This window comes from Equus przewalskii, chromosome 21 (assembly GCF_037783145.1).
Source record: "Equus przewalskii isolate Varuska chromosome 21, EquPr2, whole genome shotgun sequence".
NCBI lineage: Eukaryota > Metazoa > Chordata > Mammalia > Perissodactyla > Equidae > Equus > Equus przewalskii.
The window spans coordinates 31,661,301-31,680,152 of record NC_091851.1 but is presented as its reverse complement, the minus strand read 5'-3'; the positions used below and the strand labels follow the sequence as shown (position 1 = coordinate 31,680,152).

Below are 18,852 nucleotides of genomic sequence, written 5' to 3'. Positions count from 1 at the left end.
CTCTCTTTCAGCCTCCCTGTCCTACCTGGCCTAGATGAGAGAGCCTGGCTCATCTCAACCAGAGGGGGCAGGAGGGGAGCTGGGTCCAGGCAGAGTAGATCCAGGGAGCTCTGAAGGCTGGGTCTTGCCTGGCATTGCCCAGTCAAGAATTCCTCAGGTTGGGGAGGAAGCTCAGCCAAAATGATTCTCCTGTGTTCCCAGCAGTTCCTGTAATTCAGAGTACCACCCTGGCAGCAATTTGGGATGAGGAGCAAGATCCAGCCCATGAGGAAGGAGCTGAGAACATCTAGCAAGAAAACAGTGCTACTCTAAGAATGTAGAGTCCCAAGCAAGAATTGATGCTCAGAAGGAGCCAGAAACTCTCACTTATGCCTGAGGGTTTGGGGAGCAGCCAGCTCAGGGCTCAAAAGAACCCAAGACTACTCTGGTCACACAAGAGACAGGGTTTAGGGCATTATGACTTCTGTCAGACCCCACTGCTAATGGGACAGGGGCTCTAAGGTGAGTGTGTGCCACTCCAGGCCTGCATTGGCACAGGCATTTGGTGGCACTGAGCCTGCAGGCAGAAAGCATGTTCTGTGCGGAGCTAGGGGAGGCATGAAAGGACACTGACTTTTGCTCAACAATGAGTTTTAGCATTCCTATAGGCTACCCTTGTGTGTGATTTGATAAAGGCAGTGGTGCAGAGTAGTTAGAACCCTCTGGAATCAAACTGCCTCGGCTTTTATCCCAGCCGTGGGGCACTGAGCAGGTACCTGACCTCGCTAAGCTTCAGTTCCCTCACCTTTAAAATGATGAAAATAATAGAGAATCGCTGGGAAAACGTACATAAAGCCCTTGGCACAGTGCCTGGCACCATTACTCTTAGCCATAGAGTCACTTCCTTAGAGTCACTGATGAGCAGTGTGGATATATCTTTCCACCTTATTTTAACCAGGATTCACTGAATCCCCATGTGGGCACATGGAATAAGCCAGGTTGGGGAGGGGTAGGGCGTGATCAGATGTCTGTTTTGGAGGGATCACTAGGATAGCTGATTGGGAGGGTGGGTTAGATTGGGAGAGGCTGGAGGCAGAAGGACCAGTTAGAAGGCTACTGCAGATATCCCAGCAAGGGATGATGAGGCCTAAACAAAGGCAGTAACAATAGTTGTGTGTGACTCGAACATAGTGTTGATTTCTCAGAGGAGACTGCCATAGAACTGAAGACCATGCACAGGTTACACACAAGTGTTGTCACTGCCAAATATTGGTATGTACAGCCTTCGAAGCAACATAACAGAGAGGGCAGAGTTACCCCATACAAAATGCTAAGCATATATTCTGATTAGCACAGGAGTCTACAACAGCCTTTGTCTGCCACAGTGTAGCCAGCCTGGACCTTTTCACATCTCACCAGTTGGGTGCATAGCATTCCTTGGTCTCAGCTCTCAGGGTACCCCAGTTCAGTGAGAAAAAAAAAATCCTGAATAACAAATTATTTCTAGCACAGTTCCGTGTTTTGTTTTGTTTTGTTTAACTGTCTAGACATTGCCTAAGAAAAAGCTTGGAGGAAGAAAGCGTAAGCTACAGGCAGCTTGTAAAGGAAGAAAGAGGCAGAAGTTTTAGCTTAGCTGTTTCCTGTGCTGATTTAGGAATGGGCTGTGAATGGTAGAACTAATTAGAAAACATTTGTAATTTGTGTCTTGGAAGATAGTAATGCAGACAGCAGGATTTCTTGTAAGGGAAGTGTTGGAAAGAGATGTTCAATCCATCAGGAAGTGTGTATTAAGACTTACGATGTGTGTGCCTCCTCTGAGCCAGGCCCTGAGCTGGGCACTGGGACCCTCAGTCTGTGCTCCCAGGGAGCTCCCATTCTAGGCACAGGTGGCTGCTCGCTCTGACCATCCTCTGCTCGAGCACTGTGCATACTGTGCCCTAGAATATCTGCTTTCTTGTCTGTTCCCCCCATCAGACTGTGAGTTCAGGTAGGGTCCACTAAATTATAAGCCACGACATCTTGGGGATCATGCTAAACCTTAGTCTTCTCTCTGTCAAATGAGCATAAATTTGACACTCGCTCTCTATAAGGAGGCATTAGCTCTCAGGGTCTTCCTCCTGGGGTGTTGGGCAGGTAAGAAAAATGAAATGACTAGAGCCCAGTGAAGAGACCCTGCCTCCCTGAGAGATGGGGCTATCCAGGCTGGTACCCAGGCTGGTATCTGGGCCAAAGCCTGCGGGGTCCGATGGTGAGAAGCAAAGCTGTGCATGTATCTGGACCTCCCACCGCTCACCCTCTGCACTCAGCACCCTTGCCTGAGCCAGCATCAGCTCTCACCGGTCCAGCCTCCTTCCTGGTTGCTCCACATCTGATTTTGCTCCCAACTTTCTATCTGTCTGATCTCTGACAGAAGCCAGAGGGACCTCCTCAAAACATGAATTGGACCATGTCATTTTCCTGCTGAAAACCCTCAGACGGCTTCCCTTCACTCAAGCACTCCTTATCCACAGCCCTCAGCTGCCTCTCCAGTCCCGCTTCACATTGTGTCCTCTCCATCACGGTCTCCTCTGTGAAGCCACACTGGCCTTCATTCAGTCCATTGAGTTTTCCATGCTCATCCATGCCACAAGGACTTTGCACATTCTGTTCTATCAAAGTGCCCTTCCCTCCTCTCTTTGCCCTACTAAGTTCTACTTATTCTTCAGATCTTAGTTCAGTCATTACTTCCTCAGAGAATCCTTCTGACTCTTCGAATTTCATCAAAACTCCATTATTCACTGCTAGAGCATGATACATTTCTCATCCTTAGCCCTTGTCATCATTGTGATTGAGAGGCATTTGGACCACTCTCTGTTGACTGCCTGACTCCCTCACTGGACTAGATGCTCTGTGACAGCAGGACCATGACTATCTTGCACTCATGTTTCCCCAAACCTGGCATATGGTTGGTGCTCAGTAAATAAGAACTAAATCTTGGAAAGCACAGACTCAGCAAGAGCCTGAAGAGCTTGAGCAGTGGGTCTTTCCATTCTGGCTTCCCAAATAAAATAGAGAACACCCATAAGGGCTAGATGGAGGAGGCTGGACCAGGACGACACCTGGAACAATGATATTCCAGTAGGGAAAGATGCTGAGCCTGATGAAGAGAGTGTAGAGACGGGACGCAGAGGGAAAGGAAGAAAACAATTCCATCCCTCTGAGAGCTGCATCTGAAAAGGCAGGATGCCAGGCAGCAAGAAAAAACAATAAGGGGGATTAGAACTCCATCATTGGGGGTACAGAAGATGCTGTCAGTGTCCCACCCACACCCACGGCCTCACCACCTTGCTGTGCAGTAACACCATCTGGTAATACCCATATCCAGGGCCAGGACGAGGGGGAGGCGGGCAAGGCACCCAGCATGCAACATTCAAGGATGCCCCAGTCGCAGCTGTTGACCCTGCATTTGCACGACCCTGAGGACGAGTGCCTCGTTAAAGTGTGTGTCCTAGGTGCTCACTTGTTCCGCCTTAGTCCTGCCCTGTCTGCATCTCTTTACCCAGGACTTTCTCCAAAGCTGGCAAGGATGCTCTGTCCTTGCACAAGGCAGTCTCTCCCTGGACCATGAAATAGCCCAGCTCCTTACCCTCCCACTGCGGGGCAGGTGGGGGGGCGGGCAGGTGTTCTAAACCTTTTTCCAGAGTCTCTCTGGGGAGGAGGCTGCAGTTGCCCACAGTCTTACTGCGCTTGAAAACTCACCCCTTCCAGTCTACCTTCTCTTGGCTGTCTTACTCCTCCTGTTTCCTACTGGTATCCCCTTCTCCTCCATATAAACTACTTGCGCTGGAATCCTCCTCTTACATCTAGTTCTGGGGAAACCCAAATGGAGGTCGAGGGAATTCAAACACCTAGTGATATCATCTTGAGGGGCCTCAATAAACCTGAATCTCCTTTCTAATTTAAGGGTTAATAATTCTGCAACAGATCAGGGCTGGAGCAGGTCTGTACTCAGTACTGAAAGGAGACGGTGCTGAACTAACCAGTGGATTCAAAAGCAGCAGAAGACATAAAGGGGAACCAAGGGAAAAAAAAAAAGTCTTGGAATGGAAATGAGAAAGGTAAAAGAGAAACAGCCCCGAGGAATGAACAGTGTTCCTGCCCTTGTGTGTGTCCCTCCCAAAGGCAAAGTGTGCCGTGCCTCGATAAATAGAAATATTCTTGGCACAAGAAGAACACTGGGTGTGATTAGCATCTTAAGGAACCCAGAGCACTGAGAGGCTGGAGTGGTGGACAAAGGCCCAGGCCAGGAAGAACAGAAAAGATGGAAGGGACGAGAAGGAGGGAGGGCACCGCCTGCAAGAGGAAGAATGAGAGCAAAACCTTGGCTAAATAAGCCCTTTCTTCCAAATGCTTCTGTTTAGAAGTTAGTAATAGGGACTGTGGGGTTTCCAGGGAGTGTACATAGAAAGAAAGGGAAAGGGAAGGAAATCAATGAGGGAAATGTGCAAAGAGTGCTTTGCTTTCAAGTAGCTTTGGGGCAGAAATTGCAGACACAGGAAATTTCAAGAATACCAAAGCGCTCCCCACGTGGAAGTTCTAGAGGGTGCTTCCTGAATTGGCAGGAAGGAAAGGACACTGAGGAGGGGAAGTGATCTCTGGAGTTGCAAGTTTTATAAAATGAGGCTTGCCTTCTGGAATCTGTCAGGGTCCCAGCAGGACACAGATGGGACCCTCAAATAGGGTGATTTGAGGAGAATTTATTCAAGAGATTGCTTATAAAGGTGGGAACTAGGTGTAGAGAGACTACAAGGGATAGTGCAGAACCCTGGGGCTAACTAGCATCCCCACCCACAGAGGATGCAGTGGGAGAGGTTACCAGGATGCGGAGAAAGAGAGAAGACCTGACCAGAGGTGCGACCTTCAGTGGCGCTGTCGCCCGCCCATCATGACCTCAACAAAGGGAACTGAAGCAAGGAGTGCCCCCTCCGTCCAGTCTCCTGCCTGTGCTCTCCATGGGCTAAACCCGGCCAGATGCCAGAGGACGAGTGAGCCTAGTTCAGTGGTTCTCGAAGTGTGGTCCCTGCAGCAGCAGCACCTGGGAACTTATTAGAAATCTTTCTTGGGCTGCGCCCCAGACCTACCAAACCAGGAATTCTGAGGGTGGGGTCCAGCAATCTGTGTTTTGAAAAGCCTCCAGGTAAGCCTGATGCACGTTCAAGGTTGAGAACCTCCAGTCTTGTCCACAGACATCAGCCGCCTGGATAGGGGGCCAGGTGCAGAAGGCTGGAGAGAGGGTCTGAAGGGCAAACAAGATACCTGGGACGTTTTCTGAGACTTCTTTCCCCTTAGTCTAAGACAACAGATGTATAGGTTTATTGGACATGGAGTCAGGCAGACCTGAGTGCTAGTCTCAGTTCTGCCCTTCACCTGGTGCATGACCTTGACTGAGGTCACTTCATCTCTCTGACCCTCAGTTTCTCATCTCCCATTGCAAAAATGGCAAATTAAGGTGAATAGATAGTGAATCTGAATCTGGTGCGTAGACTTTTAAACCTAGATGAAACTTAGTCTAGCCTCGTTGAGTTCACAGGCAAGGAGCAATGGCCCAGAGATGTAGAACCCCTACCCAAGGTCACACAGCAAGTCTCTAGGGCAGAACTGGGCTCGTGCCTGCCAGGGTGCCATGTGCTCCCTACCTAGGAGTCTCTCTGCATCAAGACGCATCCATGATTTTGGGAGAGAATGTGCTGAGGCCTCTGACCTCAGAACAGATGGCAGACTGGGACGAGCTCTTTGGAGAGGCCATTCTCACTTCCAGGGAGGAATTCTGGTTCAAAACAAACCCAGAGGAGTTTTTTCACGGCGGTTTCTCTGCTGATTCCTGGAAAGACAGAGCTAGGATGACAAAATGGGTGCCTCGTTCAGCGTTCCCAGCTCTCGGGCCTCCATTCTCCTTTGCTAACTCTGAGGATGGCTCTTGCCTGGGCCCTACAGACCGATCCTGGTACAAAAGTCACCTGCCATATCCCCCAACATCCACCACTTCCATACATGCTGACCCTAGTTCCTACTGCCACTGCCTATGTCTTTTTTTCTGAGGACTTGTTCTGGTCACTAGAGCCCTCTCTTCCTGCTTACAGGGCAGGCTGAAAGTGCCAGGAAAGTAAATCCCCAGGAGCAGCCCCCATCTGATGACTGACAGGGGTGGATGTACAAATTCCCCAGCTCCCGCTCCCTTGGAGAGGAATAAACTTGGAAGCGTGTGTTCCCACTATCTCCTGGAGCTCCCTAACAGGATTAAGCCCCAGTTGTCTACATTCATAGCTTACTTGATGACACACGCCTTATTGGATTCCTTCCTTTCTCTATCTCACTTCCCATTCTCTTTCTGATGTTTCCTGGGATCACCTCTCAGATCAAGTGCTTGCACTCAAATCTTGGTCTCAGATTCTGCTTCCAAAGGAATCCAAATAAGGAACATTCTCCCCTTTCTTCAGAAAGTTCCCTTAGTAGGGTATGGGTTGGACAGCCTGCTTAGGATGAATCAATGAACTCATCAGCTGGGTCACCGTCCCTCTAATTTCTCTCAATTCTCTGCCCCTCTGTGCTTAAGCCTCCTCTACTCCCCCAAAGGCTTCATCTGTTGGAGCAGCTCCTCGCAGGGCCCTGCAGAGGGGAGCGCCCAACCTCAGCCAGCATGGAATTGGCAGAATGAAGAGGTGCACAGAGTGTCAGGCTGTTTCCCTCTCACACCCAAGCCACCCTCTCTCTTGATAATGGTAATTCAATCAAGATTGAATGTGCAGACCTTTAGCTTCAATGAGGTACCAGGCAGTCTCGGTGGAATTACCTGCCTCCTCCCCATCCACTCGTGCAAGATGATGGCATTAACATTTCCAATACTTCTAGGAAATGATTTTTCAGCTCCACAATTCATTGTAATGAGTCAAATCTCTTTTCTCTGAAAAATTGCACCTTTTCTTTACCCTCCTTAAGTGCCCAGAAGACAGGAAGAAAGAACATCATGTATCAAATGATAGTCTCTCCCCAAACCCACCCCTCTGGAGTGATTCTCTCTTTAAGGGGATGTGACTTGAGAAGACCAGTTTATTGGGTTGCCTTTGATGATGGAGGAAGGGAGGAGGAGCTGTGGTTTGTTTTGAGAGTTAGAACTGTGCAAAGGAAGAAAATGAGTCCTCTCTTCTGGGGTGGGCGTGGGAACACAATAGGATGGGACAGTGTTAGAGTCAGAACTGGCATGGAAGGGGCATGGAGGCAATGAGTCTCAGGGTTCCAGGAGAGGTAGGGACCCCACCACTCAACAAGGAAGCTCTCAAACTTACACCACCTCCTGAGTTGTTAAACTTCTTGGAGCCTTGAGTTTCTCATTCCCAAAATGGGATGATGCTATGTATACCTCACAGGATTACAATGAGAACCAAATGGCATAGCATCCTTAAGGCTTCTAGACTAGTGCCTGGAACATCTTATGCACTCCACACAGGTAAATTACTCTATCTCACCCCTAACTCAAGATAGGTCTCTAGTCTCATGGCCCAGTACAATAAGATCTTTTGGTCTTTCCCAAGACAAATAGAAGTGAATAGCCAGGGCACCTCTCTGGTAAATATTCAAGCCTGGGTGTGCATCAGAATCTCCTGAAGGGCCTGTTAAAATACATGTTACTGGGCCCCACCTCGGAGTTTCTAATTCAGCTGGTCTGGGCTGGGACTCAAGAATTTGCATTTCTGACAAGTTCTAACAAGTTCTAACAGCATCTTGCTGATGCTGTTGGTCAAGGGACTACATTTTGAGAACCACTGGTCTAGAATAATAATAAAACAATTTTCATATTTGTGTTGATTTTTTACAACGCACCAGGTGCTTTCATATCTTACCCCTTATAATCCTTGCAACAGGTCTGCAAAGGTAGCTATGATTTTGATGTTATTGTTGGGTAAACTGAGGCCCAGGGGAGGTAAGTAGCTTGCCCCAGGTGATACGGTTAGTGAGTGACAGAACTCAGGTTTGCCTCCGGAGCCCACTTAATACCTCACATCCATCCCGCTGAAGGCCTGAACTGGCTGCTAATCTTGGGGCAGAATAGACTGGATCGGAAGGTGGGGTGAGGGGTCAGCCATGGGAGGAGGAAGAATTTGAACACAGGATCCAGGCATACTCTGCCAGCCTTGTGTAGAGGGAAGAGCCTTGGGTCCCAGGCCAGGTTACCTAAAATCAACTGTATGGTTATAAGCAAGGAGCACTGCCCCTTCTGCTCTCAGCCTTTCAGACACAAAGATGAACGCATTTTTTGAACGGATCATTGTTGAGCACCTGCTGTGTGTCACACGCTGTAGAGGAGTTCAGTGAATAGGGTGCCTTCCTTAAATAGGGTGTGAAGGGGAGCCATGGGTCAATCAGAAAGTCACAGAAATACAACTGCTCTAAGAGTTCTGAAGAAAAATACAGGGAGCTATCAGAGTCTGGGGTGCAGAGATCATAGGAGCCTTCCTGAGGAAAGAGCATTGAGCTGACAGCTGAAGAATGAGGTGTTGTCAGCCTTACAGGGTTTGGAGTATTCATTTGTATGTGCAAAGGCCCTGTGCAATGTCAGAACGGACATTGTGTATTTGAGCAACTGAAAGAAAGGCACAGTTATCAGAGTAGTGTGTGAGGAGGGGAGGCATGAGTCTGGATGGGGAAGTAGATCGCAAACCATCAGATCAGGCAAAGCATGTGGGATGTGGTAAGGCTTTTTTCTGTGTCCAGTGACAGATGGTGTCCTGGCACTCCACGCCAGCTTGTAAGAGCAGATGGCTAAATTTTCAGGAATTTTGTGAGCTAGAGGATGCCATGTTGGTGGCTTGAAATCCATCATGGTGGGAGTATTTATACCACAGAAATCAGAAGACACCACAGATCAGAGCCTTCTTTTCCTCCGGAGAGCTATTTGTAAAACATTTACCAGCAATCTACTGGTCTTTGTCCTAAAACTACGAGGAACAGACTGATTCCAGAGGGACGACGTTTCTGTTCCCCTAGAGCTATGTTCAGGGAAGCTCTTTGGATCTACAGGTCTTTGCAGCTGTGTCTCCCATCTGCCGCCCGTCAGCCATTCTCTCCTCCCCACAAGCTAGTTCTTGCCACCTCCCACCCCAGCTGAGAGCTGGGTGGAGCCAGGTTCCTGCACCTTCCTCTCTCGCCACCCTTGAGGGGTTTGCTTCTCCCCTACATGACTCTTCTCAACTCCTCTCCTTGTCTTGAATATCAAACGAGGAGTACCAAATTAGCTGTTTTTCAAGCTTGCAAAATGTAGATAGGGCATGATGAACGTTCTAGGCTGCTCGTAAATTACCTTGGATAAACTCCTTCACATTGCCTGCTGCCCCATCTTTCTCCGTGTGTGTGGATAAACACAATTTTTTATCCTTCTAATTATATAAAGTTAGAAGAAGAAGAGGACACAAAATAATATTAGCATCTCCCAGAAGGAATAAATAAACCATGAGGACACTGCTATTTCTTGCAATGCCTTTCTGGTGGACCTGTGGCTGCATTCTGCCCTTTAGTGAATACAGGCAATAGCTCTTGCCTCTGCAGAAAGATGGATTCACATTTGGTACGAAGGGCAAATGGGAAGCACTGTTTCTAATCATCTCTGCCATCATCTCACTGCCTGCCTCACATCTAGCCCACAACCACAATTTATTAAGCACCTGCTGTGTACCCAGCACTTTTTTTAGGGGAGTTTTAGATTTACAGAAAAATTGAGCAGAATGTACAGAGAATTCCCATATATTCTGTCCCCCCACCCACATTTGATTTCCCCCATTGTTAACATCTTGAATCATTGTAACAACAGTTGTTACGATTGATAGACCAATATTGATCCATTAGTATTGGTTAAAGTCCATAGTTTACACTAGGGTTCATTCTTTGTGTTGTACAGGTCTATGGTATTTACAGATTTATAATGACATGTATCCACCATTAGAGTATAATACAGAATAATTTCACAGCCCTAAAAATCCTCTGTGTTCCACATATGCATCCCTCCCTCCAAGTGCCTGGCAACCACTGATCTTTTCACTGTCTCTATAGTTTTGCCTTTTCCAGAGTGTAGTAGACTTAGAAACACTCTTGCTCTTTCCCTCTGATAGGAAGACTTCCTCCTTGTCCACCGGTCAGGCCTTCCTCACTTTTAATTCCTCATTCCCATTTCGCTTCACAGAGCCTTCAATTCCCCCACTTTCTAGACCTTGAAGTCCAGAAATGTAAAGCCTTTTCAGACTGCCTTTTTCAACTTAGCAGTATGCATTTAAGTTTCCTCCGTGTCTTCATGACTTGATGACCCATTTCCTTATATCACTGGATCCTATTCCATTGTATAGATATACCAGTTTACCCACTCACATATTTAAGGATGTCTTGGCCTTTTCTAAGTTTTGGCAATTGTGAGTAAAGCTGCTATAAACATTTGTGTGCAGGTTTTTGTGTGAACATAAGTTTTCAACTCATTTGGGTAAACACCAGGGAAAGCAATTGCTGGGTCATAGGATAAGAGTATATTTAGTTTTGGAAGAAATTGCCAAACTGTTGTCCAAAGTGGCTGTACTATTTTGCTTTCCCACCAGCAATGAATGAGAGTTCCTGTTGCTCCACATCCTCATCAGCATTTGGTGTTGTCTGTGTTCTGAATTTTGGCCATTCTAATAAGTGTGCAGAGGTATCTCGTTGTTTTAATCTGCAGTTCCCTAGTGACATACATGTTGTTGAACATCTTTTCATATGCTTATTTGCCATCTGTATATCTTCTTTGGTCGGGTGTCTATTCAGGTCTTTTACCCATTTTTTAATTGGATTATTTGTTTTCTTATTGTTGAGTTTTAAGAGTTCTTTGTATATTTTAGATACAAGTCCTTTATCAGATATGTCTTTGCAAATATTTTTCTCCCAGTCTGTGGCTTGTCTTTTCATTATCTTAATGTCCTATCACTTTTCATGCCCACATTTCCTCATTTAATCCTCCCAACAGTCTGTGAACTATATAGTATTGGCTCCGTTTTACTAAGAAAACCAAGGCTAAAAGATATCGTTGACTTGCTAAGTGATGGAGCTAAGATCTGAACACAGATCTGACCCACAGCTCCATACATCACATCACATATTAAAAATTTATCCTACTTACCCCAGGTTAGCCCATGTGGAAATGAATCTTGGTCATTTCATACTAAAATAGCCTTTCACAGTCTCAGAAAATAGAGTCTGTATTTCGATGCCCTGCAGAGCGCAGTGTGGTTCCTTGCATCTAAGTGCCCTAAAGTGGCCTGGAGAGCCCTTTATAGTCTAACCCCCGCCCACCTCCTCTGTCTCTCCTCCTATTGCTAATCCCCTCGCACTTTGTGCTCACAAGACACGAAACTGTTTGAAGCTTCCCCAAGGTGCTTGCTTTTCCAGGATCTCTGCCTTCACTCTTGCTGTTCCCTCTGGTGGAAAGACCCTTCCTCCTTGTCCACTGGCCAAGCCTTATTCACTTTTAATTCCTCATTCACATATCACTTCACAAAGCCCTCTGTTCCCCACTTTCTAGATCTTGAATTTCCACTTCTGGTATAGTCTGTCTCCCCTACTGCACTATCAAATCCACTAAGCGTGAGTATCATTTTGATAATACTTTTTAGCCCCTTCAACAAGCCTGCACGTAGTGGGTGCTCAGTGAATGTCTGCTTAATAAATGAACGAAGAGGAGAGATTGGTCAACACCATCTTCTGTTGGTTGGAAGCACCTTTCATCTTCAAGAATATTTAACCGGAAGAAATAAGTTTGTTTCTTTTTGTTTTGTTTTTAATCATTTTTGCTTTCAGATTTTAAATTTCATTTTATATTTTAAAAAATTCCCTTTCCTTTAAACCAGAATCTCTGCTTCCAGTGCTATAGCCCCCCTAGGGGCAGGCATAATTCAATAAATAAAGGAGATTTTTGAATCAATAAGTCATTAGTGAGACCACTGAGTGAAAACACAATATGCATTTTCACTTTTTTAAGGCTTACAGTTTTTGGAACCACTGGTAACAAGGTTAACAGCCTGAGCTCAGAGTCAGGTGCTGGGCCTCATCTGAATCCCTGCTGGGCGGGATGTCCCCCAGGAACTCCCACTCTCTGGGGCTAGAATACTGCTGGAGCTGGGGAGCAAACATTGGCACAGACTTCAGGAGTAGAACTGCAAGATGCTGGAGGTCCAGGGGCAGCCCACTGTGTGAACAGAGTAAGGGTTCAGGGTCAGACCTGAGATGGAATCCCAGCTCTGCCACTTACAGACTGTGTAACACGGGAGACTTGCTTAACCTCTCTGAGCCCCAGTTTCTTCATCTGTGAAATGGAAAGAATAATACTACATCATGACGGTGTTATTATAATGACCTATAGAGCTATTTTGAGGAATAAACGATTGAGTGAGATTATGTATGTAAAGTGTCTGATAGCTCCCACGAACTCCATAAAGGCTAGCTTCAAACCCCTCCCCAACTTCACACCCCACTCTCCCACCCACCCAAAGGGGTGACTTAGACCTCCCACCTACCCCCTCTAGTTGCTTCCACTTAAACTCTTCCCTATGATGAATAAAAGTGGCATCCAGTGTATCTCACTGCCTAGCATACTGCCTGACACACAGGAGATACTCAATGAATAATTTTTGAATTAATTGATTAGTTAATTAAATAATGGATATGGATGGTATCCTGGCCAGCCCTGGGCCTGTTTGTCCATCCTCCAATCCATTCCTTATCTTCTCTTGCTCAACTTTCTGTCACGGGGAACGGACCCCTGCAGGTTACATGTCTCAGTCTCTCTTATCAGCTGGCTTCTGGCTGCATTTGGCCAATGACATGAACTAGTGGGAGGTTGGAAGGCAGGAGAAAAGAAGAAGCCAGGGTATTTCTCCCCCTCTGTCCCACTCACAGGCGCCTTCTTTAGAAGCCAAGGAAGATCCTCCTTTCCTCCAGCTCCCCCCAGAGAAGCCCACTGTGGCCCCAGTTTCCACAGGGGGCCCCAGCCCTGAGTTCTGGCAACTCTACCTCTTTCCTCCGTCCCTCCAGCCTCTGAGTTCTGGCAGCCCTGCCTCTTCCCTCTGTCCCTCCAGCCCTGGGGAGATAGTGTCTCCTTCTTGGTGCTTATATCTGAGTTGCTTCACCCTCCTCTGTTTTGCTTCTCAACTCTTCCATCTCCTGGGTAGCCACTTCTCTGTCATTGATTCCCTCTGCTGTGTACACTTGAAGAAGTTTCTAATATCCTGCTTAGACCTTTGGAAGCAGGAGTATCTGACCTCAGAGTTAAGAGAACCCCACTCTTCCAAGCTCCACCATCCACTGGCCATGTGACCAGTGAGTCCTTGTAAGCCTCAGTTTCCTCATTTGTAACAAGGGCTAAGAGCACCCATCCTCCTTCTCTCCCAGGATCATTGTGAGAGTCCAATGAGCTGAGCCATTCATACATTTACAGAGTACTTGTTGAGGACCTGCCCCACGTGGAGGTACAGAGGACGGGTCAGGAAACACAACAAATAACGTCCTTGTTCTCAGGGGCTTCCAGTCAGGAGTACTAGCTGAGCTTATAAACTGCAAAGTGCTGTATAAGGCTAACAGGATAAGCTGACCTGACCTCCTTGACCCCTGGGGACGCTTGGGGATACCCAGAGTTCTCCAGCCCGCTTGCTGAGAACCCCACTCATGCCCTAGAGTAAGGTGGGCTGGCCAGTGGTTGCAGCGACATCGGTGCTGTGTGCCCAGTGACCTAGCCGGCAAGTTGAGCCTCTCCTGCCAACCAGACCCAGCCGGGTGTTGCATTTGTGTGTGTCTATTAGCATGTCGGAGCATGCTTTAATTAATTGTAAAGGATTAGCCTGATTCTTCCGCTGTACTAGGTTTTTTTTAATGGTTTTTATTTGGCATTATTTGAAGTAAGTGTACGATCGACTAAATCCTGCAAATCTTGTTTATGTCTAGATTGTGTTTGAAGTGGTATTCTCTGTCACACGATCTTTAGTTATTGATGACCTCTTTTATAATGATTTAGTCAGCTTCACTTGAATGGTAGTATTGATAACCATATGTGGCCAACAATCTGTTTACAACAAGACTCCAAGAAGCAAAAGAAAAGCAATTTGTGCCCATGTGGAAAATAAGTAGATTTGCCTTTTTTAAGCAAGCTTGGAAATGGAGCACATTAATTCCAATTCAACACTCCTTGCAGCCCGAGTGTTTTCATATGGTGTCTCTTGCATTGTGCTGTGGAGAAAGTATTTCCAGCCCCATTTTAATGACAAAGTTACCAGGACTTAAACAAGCAGATTGAGTACCTACCTACTTGCCTAGATGGGTAATGACAAAACCAGAATCAGAAGGGCAGGTTAGAGAATAAGCACATACAGGTCCTTTCAGGGCACAGTAATCTCCCTGAGCCTCAACTTTCTCATCTGTAAATGGGCATAAGAACTGAGGGCGGTGCTGGGGGTTAAACGAGAGAATTTGTGCAGAAGTAGCACGATGCCTGATTTGCAGTGGTTAATAAATGGTGGCTCTAAAGGAAGGCAGTGCTCGCCCCTCATCAAAAGCTTCTTCTCACCTGTCTCCTTGTTTTCTGCTCTCTCTGTAGATGACCATTCCCGAGTGAGGTTGCTGGTGTTGGATGGAGACCCACACTCTGACTACATCAACGCCAACTACATTGATGTGAGGGTCTTCAAGGGCTGGGCAGCTGGGGTCCGGGGTTGACAACAGCAGGCTCACCTTCTGTGGCTGACCCCAGTGTCTCCCCCACAAGGTGGACCTCCCAGAACATGTCCAGGGTGGTCTGGCTCCTCTTTGATTGTGTAACTAGTGTAACTCAAGTTGGTTATCCATCTAAAGCTACAGCCTCTTTCAGCCTGGCCGGAGAAGCCTGCTCTGCAGGGCCCCAGGACAACTGCCAGGCTTGTTCATTCAACCGTTAAGTCATTTGTATGTATGTCTATTTGTCCATTCGTTCATTCATTTGAAGATATAGCCATTTATGCAACAAAAATTTAAAAGTGCCTTCTGTATGCTGGATGCTATGGGAACGTAAAGCTAAAAATGCCACGATGTCTATGCTCTAAAACCTTAGCAGGAAGCTAAGCTGTGCACATCAATAATTCCAGGGCAAACTAGAAAGTGGTAAGTGTCATAAGTTCAGATAAAATGCTGCAGGGATTCAGAGGTGGGGGAAGAAATCACTTCTTCCATCAGGAATGCACAATGTGATGTGAACCAAAGCTTCAGGCACAGGTAGAATTTAAAATCAAAGAGGGGGAAGATGGGCTCTCTCTCTTCGAGAGAACAGCACGAGCCGAGATGTAGCAGCTGGAAGCAGAGGATATGTAGCAGCTCAGTGTGAGGGGAGCAGAGACCATTAATGGGAATAGTGGAAAATGAGGTTGGGGCCACATCTTTGATGGTTTATGATCAAACCTAGGAAGTTGGACTTTATCCTGTAGGCAAAAGAAAGCTGTTGAAAGTTTTTGATCAAGGAGGTTACCGGTTCAGGGCTGAGCTTCCAGATGACTTATCTGTCACCAAGGGGAAGAGAGATCAGAGGGAGGAGAGTCTGGAATTAAGAAACCCAATTAGGGAAGGGGCTGCTTCAGGATTTCCGAGCCTATTGAGCAAGGGCCTAAATACAACAGGAGCCGAGCTGAGTGCCCATGGACATGAGAGAGTTTGCAAAGGAGGAGCATTGCCACTGGGGCCGGATGGACATCCCAGCCTGACTGATTCAAGCCAGGCTTCTCAGATCCTCAGCTAGGAGCCCAAAGACCTTGATGAAGTGGCTCAGAGATCCACTTTGGTCCCTCTGACTCCAAAGGGTGTTTATAGACAAGCTATAAACTGCAGGGGCATGCGTTTGAATTCCCCATAATCTAGGCTGAGCCAGATGATTCACTAATTCAGCAAATATTTATTGAACCTTGTGTTGGTCATTTGCCTGTGTGCCCTCAGATCTATTCCTTGTCCTTCCCCACTCTGCTTTACAGGTGTGTGTGTGTGTGTGTGTGTGTGTGTGTGTGTGTGTGGTGCAGGGAGGAGAGTGAGCTGACTCTTTCAAAGGAAGCACTGATAGGAGATTGCAAGGTAAGAAGAAGGAAGAAGCCAGTATATTTCTCCTCCTCTCTCACTTCTTTGCATGGCAGCTCCTGCAGTAGCTACATCCCATCTCTGCCTCCGCTTCCATCAAGCAGGCCCATGAGAGTTCTAGGTTGGCCAAGTGGTCGCAGCTCCTGGGCTCTGGCAGCTTCTTTGTCTCCCATTATCCCACTAGTTCTAAGGATGGTCACAGCCTGCTGCTGCTGCTGCTGATCTCTGGGTCATCCCACTGTCCCCTGTTTAGCATTTTTGTTCCCCCATCAGCTATATAACCAACTCCCTATACCGAATTCCCTCTGTGTGAAACACCTAGGGTGGTTTCTAGTTCCCTGTCTGGACCCTGGCTAATGAAGGGCCTACATGTGGTCAGGAACTGGGGCTGGAGCTTCAGTGGAGGTCATGGTCTCTGTCACTATGGCCCTTCTGAGAAAGTTCACAAGGACATGGCTGGTTCAGAATAGCCTATCTCCGACCTGACGCGAAACAGTTGAGCATTCACTCATCATGCCTTCAGCTTTTCTTTCATGCATCTAGTATTCATTTCACAAACACTGAACAGATCCTCCACCGCGTGCTGGAAATACAGACCTTAAAGGGGACTCGAGTCTGGTCAGAGAGTCAGATAAGAAAAGAGACCCTCTGAGAGCAGGGGCTACAGGAACACATAGAAGAATCAAGGCCTCGAGGTGGGGGCGAGTGGTCCGTGAAGTTTTCCTGGAGGAGGTGACACCATGCTGCCTTAGCCAACAAGTAAGAATCAGCCAGACGAGAAGGATGGATAGTAAATGAAGAATTAGTGATCATTTGTCATTTGCAAACATTACCTTAACTAGTACCACAACCTCACAAAGTAAGCGTCATTACTACCCATTTCCAGATGAGTAAGCTGAGGCTCTCAAGGACAAGTAACTTATCCAGGCTCACACTGCTAAGAGGTGAGGGAAGAGGGAGCAGGAGTCTGAATCAGGGATGCCTCCCCCACCATGCCCTGCTGGTTTTAATAATAATAGTAAAGCAATGAGGACAGCCAGTGGCTCTAAATGAGTCACTCTTGGACACTATGGTGGGTGGTTTTCAATGAGTCAGTTTATCAAGACCTGTCAATGGCCCTCCAAGGTAAGATAATCACCCCCATTTTCCAGATAGCGAAGCTGAGGTTTAAAGAGATTGCAAAGCTTGCCTAAAGCCGTGCAGCTGATCAGCAGCAGAATCAGGCGAGGAACCAGACCTGAATGACTCCCAGCCCAGGGCTCTTCCTCCAACCCTCCCCACCTTCTCCCAGACACACCTTGCTCCCAGCACTCAGTGGGGACTCGATCAGCACATGCTAAACCAGATTGAGTTGGTTCCTTCCATTTCTCCTTGACCTTGTCTACAGCTGAATGGATGTGGCAGCCCTGAGGGCGATGGTCCATGCAGGGTCTGTGGCCTGAGTTGCCATACCTGGCATTTGTTGTCTGAGTAGTAACCTCCAGTAAAAGTCACTTTCCAGGACAGACGCTCAATCCAAAGTTGAGTAAGCATCTGAATGCAGTCGGAGCCGAGACGCACTTTAGTGTTTTATAAGCAACAAATGAAATTGCCTGAAATGCAAGTGAATCTCTGCAACATCAGTGCTAATAACGCCTCCCATTTCTATCAGGTTCTATCATTACAATGTATTCTGCAAGTCTTTAAGGATAAGAAACCAGCGGTCAATGTTAAGAGCCTTGCCCAAGGTCACACAGCTAGAATCCACTTCTCTGCCCAGCTAGGACACACCACAGCCTTCTCCCTCTCTCTTTAAGTAGATTGCGTGGACAAGCAAACAGCCTCTGCTAGATGCTATCTTAATATCTGCCACTGAACTCTGTGCTGGATCTCAATGGTTAGAGTCAAGGGCTCATGAGACCCAAGTCATGAATTCAGTCCTTGTAGAGCCTGTTGAATCCAGGCCTTTCTGCTTACTGGCTTTATGATTTTAGATAAATTAGTTGCACGTTCTGATATCTGTAAAATGGGATAATAACACTACCCCACAAGAATGTGATAACTGATGTAAAGTATCTATCTCTCAGGGTGCCACTTGGAAACAGAGGCTCACTCAAAGGGAGGAACAGAGGAAAGTTTAATAAGGGTGGGAAGAGGATTAAGGGAATCTGACAGGGTGGGGTGCGGTATCCCCAGGCCAGCAACTTCAGGGAGCTCCAGAGTTAGAGAGGGAGAGAGTAACTGTAAGGAGAGGGCTGCCTGATAGGAGCTGTAGCCTTTGATAGAGAGTCAAGGCTGACCCATGGTGACCTGACGGGGGAGATCTCAAAGAACACACACCCCAACCTCCCCATGGCATGTGAGCTCCTGCTTCTGCTCCCCACTGACCCAGCCAACTAGAAGCCAGAGGGCATGGAAGCCCGTGGTGTAGTCCATACAGGCCAGCCTCCCATGGCACAAAGCAAAGCATGGAAGGGAAGAGAGGGCCAACAGAGGGACAGAGAAGACACCAAGGACAAGCACCTCCTAGCACAGTATTACCAATATGGGATGGAGGGCAGGGGATTCACACTAGTTGTGAACCTATCATCTGCTCCAGCAAAGTTAAAATTCCTGGGGTCGCTATGGGGATTCCCTGCAAGACACACCCAACAGAGCTCTCTAGGTCCTCACCCTTTTGCCCTGGTCTCCACCCCAGCTGAAATCCTCCTGAGTCCCCATAGAGCTAACTGCCCACACTAGAATCATTTATCCACAACTGGATCT

The 18,852-nt window shown here is 47.3% G+C and overlaps 1 protein-coding gene across 17 annotated transcripts in view; it reads left to right on the top strand.

Annotated features, from left to right (window-relative positions):
* PTPRT (protein tyrosine phosphatase receptor type T) overlaps positions 1 to 18,852 on the top strand; it is a 1,018,757-nt gene that overhangs the window by 949,890 nt on the left and 50,015 nt on the right. For all 17 annotated transcript variants that reach the window (XM_070589264.1, XM_070589262.1, XM_070589256.1 and 14 more), the window contains one exon: positions 14,612 to 14,688. In XM_070589264.1, the coding sequence (XP_070445365.1) occupies positions 14,612 to 14,688 (77 nt within the window). The remainder of the gene's footprint in view (positions 1 to 14,611; positions 14,689 to 18,852) is intronic.